The sequence below is a fragment of the Hippocampus comes genome, unplaced genomic scaffold (genome assembly GCF_001891065.2).
Source record: "Hippocampus comes isolate QL1 unplaced genomic scaffold, H_comes_QL1_v1.1 scaffold214, whole genome shotgun sequence".
In the NCBI taxonomy this organism is placed as follows: Eukaryota; Metazoa; Chordata; class Actinopteri; order Syngnathiformes; family Syngnathidae; genus Hippocampus; species Hippocampus comes.
The window spans coordinates 339,995-359,712 of record NW_017804875.1 but is presented as its reverse complement, the minus strand read 5'-3'; the positions used below and the strand labels follow the sequence as shown (position 1 = coordinate 359,712).

General features: G+C 45.0%; 1 protein-coding gene across 1 annotated transcript in view; it reads right to left on the bottom strand.

The window, feature by feature from the left end:
• Positions 1-6,149: 6,149 nt before the first annotated feature.
• Positions 6,150-19,718, bottom strand: part of wnt10a (wingless-type MMTV integration site family, member 10a) — a 49,627-nt gene continuing 36,058 nt past the window's right edge. Inside the window, exon 4 of the mRNA XM_019880838.1 lies at positions 6,150-7,354. Coding sequence (XP_019736397.1) covers positions 6,809-7,354 — 546 coding nt within the window. The 3' untranslated portion in view covers positions 6,150-6,808. The remainder of the gene's footprint in view (positions 7,355-19,718) is intronic.

The following is a 19,718-nucleotide window of genomic DNA, read 5'->3' as shown; positions in this document are numbered from 1 at the left end:
ATATATATATATATATATGAATTTGTCTGTTGGGACATAAACACAGATTGACAGAAATTTTGGCAGGAAATAAAAAAAAAACTACAAAGAAAAAAAAATGGTCATCAATCAGCACAATGTTCAAAGGAAGACAGAAGAAGTAAAAACTTCCCTGGTCCTACCCCTTGTTCGTTGTGAGTACATTGCCTTAAATAACGGAAGCATGAACAGTATCAATTTTTTGATTTTAGAATCTGAATCAGAAAAAAAAGTGATATTTTTTGCCCTTTCCCATTAATAGCTTTGACCTGCGTCGATCAATATTTTAAGAAAAGCATTTTCTCGACACCAGCATATTCCTTGCCAGCCTTCAAAAAGTAGAACTCTCATCCAGTGGCGCAAATGTCATTTTAGGTCAAGCAGAACATGTTGCAAATGGTGTTAAAAGCATGTACTTGTTGGCCTCTCTTGTCAATAATTAATCAGAGAACTTGCACGGAAAAAAAAAAAAAAATCCCCGTTTCCTCTTCGATCCTTCCCTGGTGGTAGAGGCTATGAATTAATAACACGGATCAAACTGTAGCGATAGCGCAGATCAAGTATTTGTAAAGAAGCTGAAAGCATTCGCTGCCACGCTCCAAGAGAGGCCCTATGAGATGATGTGGACCTGCTTTGCATGTCCCCGCTGCCTGCCCGCATTGAATTTTAATTGGGGAATGAAGCGACTCCACAAGGTATCACGCTGATGAATTAGTCATCCACGCACGCTGCCTATCTTTAGACAGAAGTCTTAGCCGCAAGTTTCGACAAGCCGCGACGACGTTTCAACTCAGATACACGACTTGCCCCCCTTCCCCACACCCCCCCCACCCCCCAAAAAAAAAAGTGAACCGTGTGATGCAGTCTTTGCCGTTGGAGTCTGACGAGGCGGATTGCGAGGCATTCAAGGGGACATACTGTGCAAAATGGACTTTGGAATTGCTTGTCATCTCTCTGGGGTGCCTGTCCACACATGAAAAATCTTTTCTCGGCCTTTTACGCCAAATGGGCCCGTGAGTGAGCCGCTCTGCACGTCTGCCCCACTGTTACACAACGGTGCGGCTAATTTACATAATAACTGCTGTCACATGGGCCTATTGTTCAATTAGCCAGTACAATGGGGCCTTGAGATACTCGGGGCCTGACTTGTGAGTTTTTACCAAATAGAAACTGTTTGTTTGGATCATTTTTTGCTTTGATTTGCTCGAAAACATTTTGACATTCGCGCTGTATGGTGGCGTTGAACTTGGTTCAACTCACTTCAGAACAAGCAGCAACTTGGCAGATAGTGAACAATTCCTTGCAAAAGGGGCTTCAAGGTAAAGTTTCTGGCTACACACACACACACACACACACACACACACACACACACACACACACACACACACACACACACAAAAAGCAATTACACAGTGTATTTAAAACAACCACACAACGATGAAAAAAAAATAGCGTGATCAAATTATTAATGTTGCAATTAATGAATCTACTTGCTGACATTTTTGTATGATAGGTTCAAACCTGTTTGCATTTTTTTTGGGTTCTTTTTAATATATACCTAAAGGTCCATATGTCACATATTTCCTGCACGGCGAGGCATAAGAACATTTCTGACAGTTTTCCAGACTTGCGAGTTCATGCCAAGAGATTATAAACATGAGGAAAATTTCATTCACCGCCATAATGTTGTTACAGCTCAAGTCAATCGTCTCTTTGGGAGCCACTGCTCAAATAAACTCAACACGCAAGCCCAGACCTGGTGCTTTATCAGTGACGGGCAACAGCTATTCTCGTGAGGATTAACGATTACTTTTTCGAAAAGAAAACTTCAAGTATTTCCCCCCTAATCCATTCAGGATGTAAATGTGGTGATTGAACAACAGGGAAACCGAGAGGTGATACTAGATATCTACACTTGTGACTTATTTCAGACAAATTCCTCGTGTGTTCTACATACTTGGCCAATAAAGATGATTCTGAGGTTAACTGTTAGCTGATCTGTTACCATACTACAGCTAACAGTTAGGCTAACCGTTAGCTTATCTGTTAATATACCACAAGCTAACAGCTGGACTAACCGTTAGCTTAGCTAGTTCGCAGATCGGGGAGGAAAAACAACCTTTCTTAACACACTGTACACCACAAGATAAACTTTTAGAGACATCCAAGTATAGCTTCCTTGCTGACTTCCATTGCAATTGACGGAAAATGCTCGGATTTGACACAATTATCGGTTTGTGCGTACCCCCACTTTAGTTTTCGATGTATCACGCATCCGCTTATTCGTTTAAAATCACATGCCCATCAAAGGAAACACGCATTCTTGTAAAAACAATCAGGCACAGGATTGTCACCACACCTTCATCCTCGCATAAACTATTCAGCAAGATGAGATGAGGACCGTGTTCGCTTCTATCAAACTTTCATTACACTGAAAGATGCACGACGCATGCTACACTCGATGTACAGATGGTGCTGAAGAGATGAGCCGGGAGCGGAGGTGCGGGAAAAGGGGAGCTTTTTTTCTCCTTCCCTGACTCTCCACAGTATGTTTGGATAAGAATAGAATCGCCTGACTCGAAAAATAGTTTTTTTTTTTTTTTTTTATAACTGTTTGCTTTGAAAGTGTATCTGGAGAATTCGTACACTTGATTCAGTGACTTCATTGCTTCCCTCGAGGCGCAGAAGATATAAATGAGTCAGGGACGCTCAACAGGATTCCTCTCTGCACGCAAGCAGCAACTAGTACCAGAGTTGACATTGGACCAAATGCTATCTAGGCCCCCAACAACACACACACACACACACACACACAAAAAGTCATACAACGTTGGTCCATGTTCCATGATTAAAGTGATTGTGGTTATTTTGAGATGATTTAGGTTGGATTGGATTTTATGTCTATTTATTTCACTTCGATTCACTTTCAAGAACAACGACAAGTACATTGGCAGCAAGTTGACAAGAACCAATTGGTGTGTTTGAGGACGTGCGTGACGAGTACATGGAGACAAAAAATGCCGATGGGCCCGTAGTTGGCTTTTAAGGATATGACACTACCGGCAGTAAGGCACTTGTCGCTTTCTGGAACAAAACATTTATTTTTGTGAAGTCTTACATGGGATTTGTTTGGTTTTGCAGGGTTAAGAAAGGCAACATCGAACAACACCGTGACAGGCAAATTGCTCGTAGGCCCAGCTCGAAATTTGTCTCTCTTAGCATTTGAACTCCTTATATTTAGTCGGCTACATCCATCTGGCTGCATCACTTGACACATGTGGTGTCCAAACCTTAAATGCTCCGACTCTTTAGTTATTTGATCGCATCCGAATGCTGTGTCATGAAAATTAGGAGTCAAAGTCTGGTTCGGTGCAGTCATCTGCAGGCATCTTCTACAACCTATCGCCGTCTTGCGCGTTTTTTTTTTTTTTTTTTTGGACACAACCACTTCATAAAACAGACTTAGCGCTCGTCTCGGGATGGATTTAGGAAATGATGTGTCCGTCTGATTTGGAACGCCTGTGCTGCGATTGGCGATCTCGTTCACTTCACGGAATCACCGGGCAGGTGTAGCAAGACAGCGATTGGCCGCGGCATCCCTCAGGAGTGCGCGTGGCGCTACGGCGACACAATCAAACCCTCGGCAGCGTTTCTCAACAGCAGATTTGACATTTATTAACTCAGCTTTCAGAGAGGCACTATATACATAAATAACATACAGTATGTTCCCGTTATCAGGAGGGCAACACGTTCAACGACAAACGTGCGTCACATAAACAATCTTGGTTTCACCATTTCATATTTCTATGTACACGCTGAAAATGAAAAAGTAGGAAAATAAAAATATTCATATCTTAAATACTTCATGGACAAAACTTTACATTAAGCGTACACGGGAAGGAAGCGAGCAGACGCTTTTCATTGACACCATTTGTACTTTTGTCACAGTAGGAAGAATAGTGGCGGACATACGATGGATGATGGCTGGATCCAATTTGAACGTGTGTGTCTGTGTGTGTGTGTCTGTGTGCGTGTGTGTGTGTGTGTGTGTGTGTGTGTGTGTGTGTGTGCGCAAAGTGAAAGTCACTCAACAGAAGTGAAACTGTCAAACATGAAATGTACACTCTTGTCGTCAATGTTCAAGCAACCACTTTTGTGAGGTGAAGCCATCCTATTCCGTAAAAGAGCTCAACCTTGAAGTGAAAGTAATCCCGCAACGCGCATAGCTTAATTTCGGAGTATTTTGCAACCAGGCGGCAGCTAACTTGTGACAAAATCGATGTGGTTATTTCATGTCATTCAAGGCTAATTTTACTGAGGACAGTCTCGATTGTTTGACAAATATTACATTATCCACAAAAATCAAATAACTTAGGTAACACACATATGAAAACACACACACACTGTACATTTAAGACAAAATATATCTGACTAATATCTCCCAGAGTTCTCTTGGATACAGTTGTGCTTGTGCAAACTAATGGAACACAAGAAAGAAAAGATTCCTGATTTTTTTTTTAACCCTCTGCTTTCATCAACAACTCTCCACTTTTTTTTTTTTTTTTTTTTGGAAATCATCTCGAAAGCATGTCAATGTTCCCATCGACATAGTCGCATCGAACGTGACCTCGGAATATCCACAGGTGCGCTGACAAGGTGTGAGCGTCGCGACCGTAAAACAAAGGCCGCGGCTTTCAACACAAAACAGGAAACGCTCTGGTGCCTCGACTATTTTTAGCGCGTGAGACTGAAGTGTGTTGACGCGGTGATGAGACGCAAACAGCATGACTCCACTTGATTTTCAGTGCCGCTTTGGTAACGCCGGGAAATGACAACCGACCAAACTGTTGCGTGTCATATTGCGTATCGCTCGGCAAAGCGTGACTAGTGCAGGATAGCGCCCGTCCTATCTGCAGCTAATTAGTGCCACTTTGATTTCGGCATCCTCCATCCAAAGCGGAGGAAGTGCGGGTTCCAGTTGCTGGGGTCTGATAGGGGCAAACCCAGGAAGCGGCAGCGGCAATCAGATTATCAGATCTGGCTCGCAACTGTCTTAATTACAAGCCCTGTCAAATGAATACAGAGATTTGTTGTGAAATACGTTTAAATGTGTTTGGAGGTGGTTGCAGAAAACGTGCAAACACTCAGTTGTGGGGCTAGACCGTTAAACAGTTTTCCGCCATTTTAGTTTTTGTTTTTTTTTTCTTCTTCTTAAAACAGCACCTCGTGACACACTTTGGACTCCAACATTGTCAAGTTGACACTCCTCCACGACATGAACATTTGAGTATCTTCGTTGACGTGGGCGGTTCCCCGACACAAATTCGACATGCGGTTAACAAGCTAGCTATGCCTACGCTTCCTTTTGGATCGTCCACTCATTATTGGCCGTGAGCATGTCACCCCCCTCTCCCCCCAACAGTGGCTTCGGGCTGGCGTGGCTGCTTTGGAGTGCCTCATTGTCACGTGTGAGTGTGCGCACGTTTGGACAGGGGCTTTGGGTTGGCATGGCTGCTTTAGAGCGCCTCGTCTGCCACAAGTGCGTGCACATCATGATGAGAATGTTGGGAGTGCCGGGAAGGGAATGGGTGGGTGGGTGGGGGTCTGACTTGACAGACAGTGTGTGGACAGGGAGGCGTGGACTAGGAAGTGGTGGGTGGGGGGAGTAAGACTGGAGAGCCATGTGATGTGGACCAGGGCTTTGGGCTGGCGTGGCTGCTTTAGAGTGCCCCGTTGTTGCGGTGTGGAAAAGCCTCGTGATGACCAGGTGGGACATATTCCAGTCACTGTAGACTTCAAGCAGATATCGGAAACATGTAGAAGATCATAAGAAACATGCGAGACATTTGATTGACATTTCAGCACGTTCAGCGGACACGCGCTTGAGAGCGGAGCGCAGGGCTCGTTTTTCAAACATGTGAAGCCTCATTTTACATACTTGGTGTTATTTTTATTTTTTATCTTTCAAATTTGTCATGGTTGCTCAAGTTAAATTTCTTGTCACTTGACAGCGACTTTAAATTGCAGTCTGTCAGCCTGGCTAATCTCATATGATTAAAACTCCTCTTTCCGGTCCTGTTGGACAAGTCATCCAGTCTGCTTTGGTCTCTTTTGCTTGGCAGTCATCTTTTTTGCTTTAGGTGAGATGCATAACATTGTGTTACGTGTTCCTAGAATGACCAAAATCCAAGTCTAATCCATAAACACACAAAAACGTGACACTGATGATTGAAGTGCCCTTAAACGGGACCCGGCATCTTTGTGCTCCGGGCGTGCGCCAACACCTTCCCGTCTGTTTGCTCCTGCATGTGCATGATGCCAATAGCAGAACTATTATGTAACATTGTGTCAATGTTGTCAATACTGCCTGTGAAGCATACATTTCATAGAACAATCCTACGATTTTATCTCTCGTGCGGTGCAATTTTCTTTTTTTTTTTTTTTTTGGTGTGTGTGTCATTTTTTGTTGTTGTTGCTTTTATTGCTTTCAGATACCTGATTGTATCGTAAGTAATGCAAACACACGTACGCTCGCACAGTCGTGACAGCGTCAGGCATACAGTGCATGGACACACTCAATTCCGACATGGAAATCGATTTGTTCTGCCGACGGAAGCGCTTGGCACTCTTCACACATTTCTGCTCCTCGGTGGAGCCGGCGGTGAGAGGGAGTGGGGTGCATACACGACAGTCTCGGCCCCTTTCTCGTTTCCGATCAGCGTCTTTGAAAGTTGTTTTTTTTTTATTTTTATCTCTCTTTCATTGTTTCGCCCCCGCCCCCGTCGCGTCTTCATTTGCACACGCTGACCCACTCTGTTATCCGGCACTCTTCGCACACCACGTAGCAGCACCAGTGAAACTTGCAGTTGCAGCGCTCGTTGCGCGTCTGCTGCAGGATGTTGTGGCCTCGGCCGCAGCACAGACTTTCGCAGTTGTCCATGCCCGGGCTGGTCTTGTTGCAGATGCGACCCTGCGTTCCCGCCGAGTCCGAGCTCAGGTCCCTCTCGCAGAAATCGGGCGATTTTTCAAAGTAGACCAGGTCGTTGATGCCGGGCCTCCTGCGGTGCGCGCGGTGGTGGTGATGGTGGTGGTGGTGGTGGTGGTGATGGTAGTGGTTGTTGTGATGGTTGTGGTTGTTGTTGTTGTTGTGGTGCGAGTGATCCAGCTGGCCGGTGTTGCGGTTGTCGGCTTTGATGAGAGTGGCGATGTGGAAGCGCTCTTTTAGGATGGAGCCCACCACCCGGAACTCGGGAGTGACCTGCCAGCAGGTTTTCAGCTGGCAGCTTCCAGATGTCCCGTGACACTTGCATTTCCTTCTCATGTGATCCAGCACCACCTGGAGAACACAACAGAGGGGTTCAAGCTTGAAATCCTTCCAGCCATTCATTTGACAAAACACTTTTACCAAGGTTAAAGTAACGTGGAGTCAAAGTGGAAGATCCGAAAGTCAGATACGAGTGTACACTATATGAGGGGGGAAAAAAAAGTTGCCCGAGCTTGCATATATCCTCATCATGATGAGTAATTGAATGCTGGGTGAAAGGTTGAATGAGATCCTGGTATGAATTTGATTCGCCTGTTTGAAATGGAAATCTAAAAAAACTAAAGCAAAGGAAAAAACTCTCCTGAGCCAAAGCGCCAAAGTCAATAATGTTGTGTCACATCAGTGTCAAAACTAGCCTCAGTCCAAGAAGGAGAAGCAATGATACCACCTGTAGAGAAGGCGGTGATGATATCTGAAATATCTTAAGCTCTGTAGGACTACCACACAAACTTATAAAAGCATGCATAAAAAGTCACATTATGTTGTCGCTCCTGTTTAAATGGTGAAGGCTCTCTCTCTCTCTCTCTCTCTCGCTCTCTCTCTCTCTCTCTCTCTCTCTCTCTCTCTTTCTACCACAGGTTATTTTTAAGCATAATTAATGAAGCCAGCCTGTGAAACTGTGCTCACACATTGTCCACTCAAAAATAACGGAAAACATGTCATTTAATTAGACAGAAAAATTCCAAAAGAGCCTCATGCAAGGGGGCTCATAAACCATGTCCATATTTGGACTTCCTGAATGGAACGGTTCCCACGTCGCCTCTCGTCTGTGGCGAGCGTGAGTGAATGTGTTGTCAATGTCTGCATCAAACTATCGTAGAATAACTGAGCGCGCCCCCTCGGCCGCACGAGTGAAACTGTAACGGCAGTGGGAAGATTCTGGCGTCCTGTTTGGAGATTAAAGTGGCGTGGAAATGAAGGAATGGGGTGTCGAAATGGTGCGTGCGTGGTGCGCGCCAGCTGTCACCGTGGTGCGCTGAGAGAAGTGCGCCATTGCTCAAAGGGAATATTGCTCTCTACTGTAAATATCGTTCTGCTTGACACGTGTTCTCCGCTTTTGGGTCAGAAACCGGTGTTCTGCTGATTACTGAAGAACTGACAAAGGCAGAGACTAAGTTTTTTTTTTTTTTTAAATTTTTTCTGGTGACAGTAGAGAGCAATACAATATTCCGTTGGTAAAAGCGGGTATTGTTGTAGTTCACTGTAAATAGTGCTGGCAATGACTTCACCATGGCGAGCAACTTTTCAAAACCGGCAGAAAAAAAAAAAAAGAAAACTTTTTTTTTTTTTAAACTGGATGCTTCTTCACGGTAAACATGGCCTTGGGGTATATTTTGTGCTGCGATCACTCATCAAACTGGTCAGAAATATGAAGCATCAGAGACAATGCTTCAAGCCAATAAACCAACAGAATGGAAAACGTCCATAAATTGTGTCATGCTCACAGAAAGTAACGCACACAGACGGGCCTTTTGAATAAACATCTCAGAAATTGTGATCGGCACATACGTGCGTCTGGAAGCCTTTTTTTTTTTTTTTTTGTAAACACCAGTGTAATGGCTTTAGCAGTCCTGGCAGCAGGTTTCCAGTCGCAGTGTGTAACTGGAGTTTTTCAGGGGCAGATTCAACCCCAGAATCACAAACACTTAAACACATGGCAAAGTCTGTAATCATAAAAAAAAAAAAAAAAAAAAAAAAAGTCTCCAGCCCGCTTCCACTTGAAAGAAGCCCGACTGACCTACTGTCGCGGTCGTAATTGCCTCCACGTTGCTACCGTTTGATGGTGCGCTCGCAGCGGCATTATGGTTGTAACACAACGGGTGGGGAGGAAGAAAAAAAAAAGAAAAGCTCAAGCGTTGTTGTTGTTGTTGGGGGGATGGGGAGGGGTTAAAGCAAACAAGACCAGATTAGAACTTGGGCCGGTGTGCAGAAACGAGAAGATGACAACATTCTCCTCAGACATGTGAGTTCAGTTGAGGGCAGAAGCGATCCGTTCATCAGACACCAGCGCTCTGTATGCAAATCGCACGGGACTTCATCCTTTGCGGCATTTTTTTTTTTTTCTTTTCATCTCTCCTGAGATGTGAAGTGATCCCTTGGCACAAAGTTGAAAAGCATCAGACGTAAAACAGGTAGCACGAAATCAGGACGCTGCCTGCGCTTGCTCCGCAAGCGTTCTGTCAGGATGTCAAGCCAAAGCGCTCATCCGCCCCCACAAAGGCTCGCCGGGAACGTTTTGTTCAAGTCAAAACACCTCAAATCAAGTTAAGTGTCTTAATGAAGGTGTGACGCTGTTTTGCATATCAGGAAAAATGGGCTTTCCAACCGCTTCGCTCATTCAGTGCCAGCCAACTTTCAGTGGCTTCTTTCGCCTACCACGTGAATTTTTTTTTTTAAATACATAAAGAAGTACAGTCATACCTCGGTTTTCGACCATAATCAGTTCCAGAAAGCTGTTCGGAAACCGATTTGTTCGAAAACCGAAACCACGCTCTTTTTAAAAAAAAAAAATCTTTCTTGAACACGACTGCTCACAATGGAACGCCACCCGAGCAAGCGTCACTTCCTCGTGTAAGGAAGGCGAGAGGAGTCAAGTGGCGCATTCAAGTGCGCTCAGTTTGGTCGAGAACCCGATTTTCGGTCATAATCCGAGGCATAAAAAAACTCGAAATTTTTGGTTGAGAACAGAGACGTTCGAAAACCGAGGTTTGACTATACCTGGGATTGAATGTCTGCATTCTTGAAAAAAAAGAAAAAAAACGTCCTCGGCATTGAATGAGTTAAATATTGCGAGAGAGAGAGAGAGAGAGAGACAGAGAGAGAGAGAGAGAGAGAGAGAGAGAGAGAGAGAGAGAGAGAGAGAGAGAGAGAGAGAAAAAAAATGCCTGCGAAAAGAAAACGGACCTTGTTTCTCTCTCGCCCTAATATTGTATGATCACTTTTTTTTGGTGAGTCAAAGGTTGTGAGGCGCCGATTGCCGGATGGAAAATGGCTGTTCATTTTGATATGACTTGATCAATAACGGTGTGAGATTTTGGCCTCTCTGACACACATGATTAGATTGTGACGTGAGCTCGACTCAATTACTGCTGTGATTTTTTATTATTTTTTTTTGTTTTCTCATCAAAGCCTTGCGTCTTCCTTCTTTCTGCACCCCTTGGCATGCTTAGGCCGCTTAAGACCACACCGTCAAGTCCCACATCAGAAAAAGACACCTTTAGGCTATCGTTTAGCGTTGCGCAATTCCAAACTCTGTGGCCTCAAGTGCATAAACGTTCCGAATGACTCACTGACGCCATGACACGCTTTCTCTTTATGCAAATCGTCAGACTGCTCAAGACACGCAATAGTTCTGGCGCTTTCCCAAATCCGTACACGTCTCCCCAAGTCGCACCGTTTCTTTTGCCGTCTTGCTCTTGCGCGAATGCAAAATGGCTGCCTCGTCCCAACGCTTTCGCTCACAGATCCTTCCGGTGCATCGCATCGACGTCATTAGAACCCCCCGCAGTGGCGCGAACGGTAAAGACGGAGAAAGTTCTCCTGGAAATGGCATTTGGCAATCGGAGCAAAGTCTAATATGTGCTAAAAAAAAAAAAATGTAATTAGCGTCATCGGAAAATGTGTGGAATTATGCTTTCTCATTTCATGTCAGTCGTCAGGCTCTTTTTTACGATCTTCCCAGCATTCAGCAATTGCAACATGGAAGCCGAGTCATTTTCTGGGCGGCTCCCGTCACTTTTCACACATTTGCAACTAGGGTGCGTCTCGCTCCTTTTCTGCAATTATGACATCTGACTCAACGAGCGTCGGCGATTGTCGGTTGCGCAGATTTTGTGAGGGTGTGGCTTGTGGAGGTGAAAGTGGGCGGGATGGTGGGGTGGGGTGCCAAGAGGAAGAAAGAAGCGATGACAGGAAGGAGGAGATGATTTTAGGATTGGTGTTTCCCTCGGCAGTTTGTGAGGGTGTTAGGTGTCGACGACAAAGATATTTGTCGTCGGCGCTCACGCGATGAAAGTCGAGTTCCAATTTGATGAAACCATGTGGTCACCGATGCACTTTCAGCCCAGTCAAGCGACCCTCAATCTTTTTTTTTTTTTTTTTTTTTTTTGCACCATGGAGCGGTTTGACATGAATACGTATTGGAATGAATTTCAGGTTGTGCGCAACAATTTATTATTTTTTTTTTGTAGAAAATTTGTCTCTGGCCACGTAAATGCGAACCGTCACAGCATGGAAGTGTGAACATAACTTTGTTTCACCATTGCCGGCGCTGTAGTTGTGCTGTTTTTTTTTTGGTTGTTTTTTAAGGTTACTGTTGGCTGCAAAAAAATAACCAACAAAAAAAACCAACAAAAAAAAAAAAACATTCTAGATTTAATTAGACTTCAGAATAACTTAAAGATTACTGTTGGCTGCAAAAAAAAACAACAAAAACAAACAACAAAAAAAAACATTCTAGACTTAATTAGACCTCAGAATAACTTAAAGGTACTGCTGGCTGCAAAAAAAAAAAAAAAACAACCTATAGAAAGAAAAAAAAAGTACAATGAATGGAGTAGCGTGCAGGCCTTATTATTATGAATAAGCACCGCGAATAAAACTGTGGCCATAAAATAATTCGCATAATTTAGGAGCTGCAATGGATTGATTACCTTTCTGTTCATATCAGTGTGAAAACTTCCTGCCATTTATGAATGTCTTGAATGAAAAACGGAGCGGGGTCACGGAACAAACGAGCGCGAAACCGGATGCACCGCTGTCGGACTCTCTGACGCACGGCTTGACAACACGCGTCGACTGGAAGGATGCAATCACTCCTCGGAGTGGACCGCAGTCGCAGACAAACATCTGGCCACTTTTAATTGGCTTACCGAGACGGAGGCGTCTATAAACTCGCCCCAGACGGAGATCAAACGCGACATGCCGGGAGCAGATTCCGACTGCGGGATGCAGGATGCGTCGGGCTGGCTGCCGGCTGCGCTCGTTGGAGGCCGCGACGGTGCGGCAACGAGTGAATCGAGAGGTGGTATCCAAATTGGTTGCAAAAGTCTGATGAGTTCAAAATGCTTCCTCGCGACATGTTATTCTTCAAAGTATTGCTGTTTTTTTCCCCCCCGTCCTTTAACACAGAATGAAAGCTAAACTCAACTCCAAAAGCTTGAACTTCTCCGCAGCTCGTTACTTTCAGCGTTGTTATTGTAACACATTTGGCAAGAATCGATCGCTTTGCGCATTTGCACACGTCGCTACGAGATTGCCCGTCAGCAGCGTTGAGTAATTGCAGCCGTTATTTGTCCGACAAGCAAACACGAGGAAGCGGTTTTCAGCATGCGGCTGCCTGTTTGCGTTCTGTCGCGCGGCAAAGTGTGCATGCGCGACGGCAGCACGCCCAAGGTGAAGAAGCGTTGCCACATTCCTGTTAGCCTCGTGCCTCACCTTTCTGTTTTTGATCGGCTCCACGTAACTACGCGGGGGATTACGCATTGTTACCGTTGCACAGTTGGACGAACGGATGACACGGTATGAAAACATTTGATCGCGATTAAAGAAACTCCTCAATCTGCTTTGAAAAGCAGCGACGTTGAGAAGAAACTCAATGGACCTTATTTTTGTGCAAAGCGCAAGTGTAGCGCAAAGTGCAGTTGAACTGTGCGCGTTGGTGGAGTTTTCATTCTTGTGGTCTTTTCGTCGACGGGCGTAGTTAGAAAAGAGTGTTTGCGCCATTGTGGGGGTGAACACAACCGACTTGATTCCCGGCCAATTGAAGCTGCTTCTCTCATTCACTTTAAATTCAGTGCGGGAGACGCACGCTGTCAACATGGAGGAAGCGACTCACTGGAATACGTTGATCAGGAACTGCAAGATTTCCACTTGCAGATGATGTAAAGTTGGTTGCGGCAAAGTGGGCACTTGGAGACCACCTTCCACTCATGATTGGTCGTCTGCCTGTACCTGAATCAAATCCACATAAATTTACCGAGAAACCACCAGCGCCACAACTTAGACCTAATTTCACCTGCTCTAAAGTCGAGGCTACTTTCCCGACATGAAAATGAAGATTTGTCCGTTTTTGAGTCGAGAATTTGTGTGCCTGTCTGCGAAATTGAGCTGCTACGTTTGTCTGGCATGTCTCCCAAGTCATCACCATGATAAAAATTGACAAGCGTTTGCAACTAAAATGTACATAAAAGATCCATATAAGCTAAGGGATAGCGTAGCTTCTTCTATTTCTTCATCTCGAGTAGGTCATACACTACAAGAGCCATTTTTCCCCCCTCATCATGCAGCGTGCGCGTCCCCCCACTTCAGAAACGCCACTTCACTCTCACGTACGGTAGCGTGTTTCGAACGTAATCACCAGTCAATCCCCATGTCATCAGTTGAGAGAAAATCCGTGTCTGCTGTCCGCACCTCCCCAAAGCGCCCGGCGAACTTCTGGCTCGCCGAGTGTTTGTTGCTTCAAAGCAAAGTCGCTTTAAAGCTAACCAGAGAGCCGTGTTGAGACCAAGGCGCACAAACAAAGCGGCGGCGGCGCATTAAGCTCAAGCATCACTTGAAGCCAAGCGAGCGGCCTGCTTCAAAAACAACCGACATCGACAGCGCACACAATCGTGCGAACTCGACGGCATACGGAGCAAATGCAGTCACGCACATTCGACTGCGCGTCCCGGAGTGCAGTGGGTTCGTCGGCGCTGCGTGTGTGTGTGTGTGTGTGTGTGTGTGTGTGTGTGTGTGTGTGTGTGTGTGTGTGTGTGTGTAGTATGTGCCCACTTGGTGTCCACCAGTCTCATTTAGAGACCGTAACAAAATGTTATTACCAGGATAAGCACTTCCACCTGTTGAGAGTTTACCACGAAGCGCTCATGTCAACGCAAGTGTGTTTGTGTGTGTGTGTGAGTAAGAAGGTGTAGTCCGAAAGGTGGCGTGTGTTCATGCGAATGTGCGGTGAGTCACAGCGAATGCTCCACTGATAAGGAAAATCCCACTGGAATTTTTTAAAAATTGTTTCTGGGTGGCACCCGACTCCGTTCGGGAGTCAATTAACGATGACTCAGCTACTGTTGCTGCAATGGATCCAAGATTTGCTCCCAATTGATTATCATGTTGATCATCAATTATACAGTCGCGATACTTGATGAGTCATGGAGGTGAAACTAAGTTTTGATTTTTTTTTTTTCCATTCCAGCTCGCTTTTATTTTGTTTGGACTTTTGTTATTTAGTTTCATTTTGTTTGTTAGCAGAGCAGGTGTGTTCGGCCTCAATATGTGGAGTTTGCATGTTCTCCCCGTGCCTGTGTGGGTTTTCTCCGGTTTCCTCCCACAATCCAAAAACATGCACGGCAAGTCGATTGAACACTCCAAATTGTCCCTCGGTGCGATTGTGTGTGTGAATGGTTGTTGTGCCCTGCAATTGACTGGCAACCGGTTGAGAGTGTACCCCACCTAATGCCCGAAGTCATCTGGAATAGGCTCCAGCAGGTCATACATCGGAACATCGGCATTGAGCTCTGCAGTGAAAATCCAACCTTGTGACGATGACACATCACGATTCAAGGGCCAAAAAAAAAAAGAAGGTTTCGAGTACAAGCCTCGACGGCTTGATTGAATGAGAGGTGTGTCAAAACGACCGCTTCCATTGGCGGCGGCGTCACGAGCGGACGCGCCTCAAAAGGAGCGCGTGGTTCCTGCCTATAAAAGGCCCGAATATCTCTTTTTGCTCGTCGCCTCCAGTCAGGCGCTGATGATGAACGGTAATTACCACGAAGATGTTTGCCGGTAACAAAGCGCACGGCTCCACTGTCACCACCTGCCTAATGAACAGACAGGACTCGACAAAACACCGGGCACAGCTCAGCAAAGCCACCCTACGCTACGTGCGTGCGCTTACTAAACATTTTGTTTCGAGGCGTGTTGCTGAATGATTGAGGTGAGCCCATAAAATATCAAATAGTTCACTTGGCTGTCAAGTGTCAACACAGCCACGGTGAAGTGCTACTTTGCGCATGTAATAAGATTTGAAAAAGCAAAACAAAACTTTTAGCCGACTTCAAAAGTTGAAGCGATAGTCTCGTGTCACCGCAGTTACATGTAGAACTGTAACGGGCGAGTGAGTAGCATCACCAATAGACCGACAATATAATAACCCCTAATCTCAAGGCGCCGCTTTACTGCATATCGCTCATAAGGTACCCCAGTGAAGTCATATGTATGTATGTATGTATGTATGTATGTATGTATGTATGTATGTATGTATGTATGTATGTATGTATGTATGTATGTATGTATGTATGTATTCATAGTACTGGGTATTTTTGTGCAATAAATGCTACTGTTGAGTCATTTATAACTCAGACATTGAAAATATATAAATTAAGGATGCGATTTAGTTTGATTGATGGGAATCAAATTCTGTCACAGCCTATTATGCTGCAAAGTAGGTTTGAAGTGCGCGCTGCGCGCGTGTGTGTGTGTGTGTGTGTGTGTGTGTGTGTGTGTGTGTGTGTGTGTGTGTGTGTGTGTGTGTAGTATGTGCCCACTTGGTGTCCACCAGTCTCATTTAGAGACCGTAACAAAATGTTATTACCAGGATAAGCACTTCCACCTGTTGAGAGTTTACCACGAAGCGCTCATGTCAACGCAAGTGTGTTTGTGTGTGTGTGTGAGTAAGAAGGTGTAGTCCGAAAGGTGGCGTGTGTTCATGCGAATGTGCGGTGAGTCACAGCGAATGCTCCACTGATAAGGAAAATCCCACTGGAATTTTTTAAAAATTGTTTCTGGGTGGCACCCGACTCCGTTCGGGAGTCAATTAACGATGACTCAGCTACTGTTGCTGCAATGGATCCAAGATTTGCTCCCAATTGATTATCATGTTGATCATCCATTATACAGTCCCGGGACTGTTTTGATTTTTTTTTTTTCCATTCCAGCTCGCTTTTATTTTGTTTGGACTTTTGTTATTTAGTTTCATTTTGTTTGTTAGCAGAGCAGGTGTGTTCGGCCTCAATATGTGGAGTTTGCATGTTCTCCCCGTGCCTGTGTGGGTTTTCTCCGGTTTCCTCCCACAATCCAAAAACATGCACGGCAAGTCGATTGAACACTCCAAATTGTCCCTCGGTGCGATTGTGTGTGTGAATGGTTGTTGTGCCCTGCAATTGACTGGCAACCGGTTGAGAGTGTACCCCACCTAATGCCCGAAGTCATCTGGAATAGGCTCCAGCAGGTCATACATCGGAACATCGGCATTGAGCTCTGCAGTGAAAATCCAACCTTGTGACGATGACACATCACGATTCAAGGGCCAAAAAAAAAAAGAAGGTTTCGAGTACAAGCCTCGACGGCTTGATTGAATGAGAGGTGTGTCCGCGGGTGCGCTGGAGGCTATCCCAGCTGTCTTCGGTCAGTAGGCGTGGGACACCCTGAACCGGTTACCAGCCAATCCCAGGGCACACATAAACAACCATCCGCATTCACACTGGCATTTAGGGACAATTTAGTGTGTTCAATTAACCTGCCGTGCATTTTTTTTGGAATGTGGGAGGAAACCGGAGTACACGGAGAAAACCCACACAGGCACAATGAGGACATACAAACTCCACACAGGATGGCCGGAGCCGGAATCGCACCCTGCACCTCTGCACTGTGAGGCCGTCACGCTAACCAGTCGACCGCTGGGCCGCTCACAGGGTTACATATTTTTATTTTTTTAATTTTTAACTCACCGCATGTTGCCTATTTTGTGTTGTGTCGGCTGCTATGTGTGTCTGAGATAGTTGCGCACAATTTGATCAATCAAAACATGCCCAGCCCCAATCCACAGTACAAGCTAAAGCATGTTTTTAGCTGGCTGCATTTAGCCCCTTTCACACTGCGTTCCGTAAAATTGGCACACCGGAGGTGTAACGGTAGGTCCAACATTCATGCACATTTCACACGTAACTCATCCTAATCAGATAAGGCATTGTTGTGTTTAAGTGAGCACAATTACATAGTTAGCGTACAGCGCAATAGTTTCCAACAGCAACAACTGTTTTTTTTAACTTAAAGGGGTGGGAGATGAGAGCTTTAATTTCCCATTCTGTTCTCAGCTTCCACTTATTCCCGTACACACAGGTCACGATCTGCCTCTGTTAGACCTGTGAAATCACATCAGGGGCAGACAATACCCGATTGGGTGTTGGTAACTCTCAAAGGACAGCAAGCCAAGAAATGAAAGCTGTTAGGAATACGTGATTACGCATTACCGTATTTTCCACACTAATAGGCACACTGGATTATGAGTATTACCTTCAATGAATGGCCTATTTTGTATTTTTTTTCAGATATTGGACGCACCACGTTATACGACGCAATCTACAATGCATCCACTAGATGGAGCTACGCTCAAGGAAATGCCAACAGAACACTACACGACACTAGACCCTGATTTATATAGCGACCATCAGATGTCAGTAAAACTTATTTACTCTCTTGCCGCTGCTCTATTTCCGTGTTCAACTGCGAAACTGATCGCCTTAAGTTTGAACTCTGCATTGTAAGCATGTCTCAAGCAAGGAGCCATTTTGGGGTTGACATATTACCATAATGACTAGACACAAGGCGCATTGGATTTTAAGGCGCGCTGTGAGCTTTTAAGATAATGGAAGGCCTTTAGGTGCGCCTTTTAGTGCGGAAAATATGGTTCAAACAATATAGATTTACACACACACACACACACACACACACACACACACACACACACACACACACACCTACGTTTTACTCCAAGTTACGTTAACAAAATTCTGATATCCCGCTTCAAAAGTCATCTGCTCCTCCCATGATTCATTTCTCGACATATGTGAAGTATCAGAGGCGAGGAGTGCGAAACGATAGTTCCAGCGGAGGGGCAGGACAGCGGAAACGCTTTCTACTTTCCACCCTTCGTGTTTGAAGTGCAAAATCTTTGTGCAGGATTCTCAACATCTGTCTCCAAAAGGCAAGCAGCCACTAATTAGGACTAAAAACAAGGTGGGACGTCGTGAGAACCCTGGAGTGGGCATGAGGGGACATGCACGCCACCCCCGCACCACCCCTCTCCACCCGCCACCCCTGCTCAAGGAACCACCGCATTCTTCTGCTTAAGGAGGACTTCTCTTCAAGGGGGAGTCAGGCAAGTGGGTGGAGAGAGCAAGGTGGTAGGCATTGGTCGAGGGGGAAAGCAGCAAAGCCACCCTACGCTACGTGCGTGCGCTTACTAAACATTTTGTTTCGAGGCGTGTTGCTGAATGATTGAGGTGAGCCCATAAAATATCAAATAGTTCACTTGGCTGTCAAGTGTCAACACAGCCACGGTGAAGTGCTACTTTGCGCATGTAATAAGATTTGAAAAAAACAAAACAAAACTTTTTGCCGACTTCAAAAGTCGAAGCGCTAGTCTCGTGTCACCGCAGTTACATGTAGAACTGTAACGGGCGAGTGAGTAGCATCACCAATAGACCGACAATATAATAACCCCTAATCTCAAGGCGCCGCTTTACTGCATATCGCTCATAAGGTACCCCAGTGAAGTCAAATAAATCAAAAAACATCCATCCATCCAATTTCTATGGTGCTTGTGGTCATGATTGGTCGCAGGTGAGCCGTCTGTCATGCCATGCAAGACGCCTCTCATAAGCTCAAGTGCACTTTTAAACTACGACAAATCCAAACACATTTTCATTTCAATAACTCAATTTAAGCAGCTGTATTCTCCTTGTGAAGGCCGAGTTGCACATACGGCTGGCTCTTATGAGATTGTGCAGGTGTCGCAATTATTTCAGCCAAACAGCATAATAAATAAATAAATAAATAAATACCGTATTTTCCACACTAAAAGGCGCACTGGATTATGAGGCGCAGCTTCAATGAATGGCCTATTGTGTAATTTTTTTTCATACATTGGGCGCACCGCTTATGATAAGACGCAATCTACAATGCATCCACTAAATGGCGCTACGCTCGAGGGAGGGCCAACAGAACGATCAGATGTCAGTAAAACTGATTTAATAAAGCAGCGACACATTTCACTTAACCAACAGCAAGTTATAACATTGACTCGTGAGCGTTGAACTCTCTTGCCGCTGCTCTTGTAAGCATGTCTCGAGCAAGGAGCCATTTTGGGGTCGACATATTACCGTAATGACCATACACAAGGCGCATTGGATTGTAAGGCACGCTGTGAGCTTTGAAGAAAATGGAAGGCTTTTAGGTGCGCCTTTTAGTGCGGAAAATATGGTACATACAAACATACATACATACATACATACATACATATGTATATATCGTATGTGTATGTGTGGTGAGGCATGCTACAGGTATATGACTGGCTGCCCTTTTTGTCAATCAAGGGATAAATTTT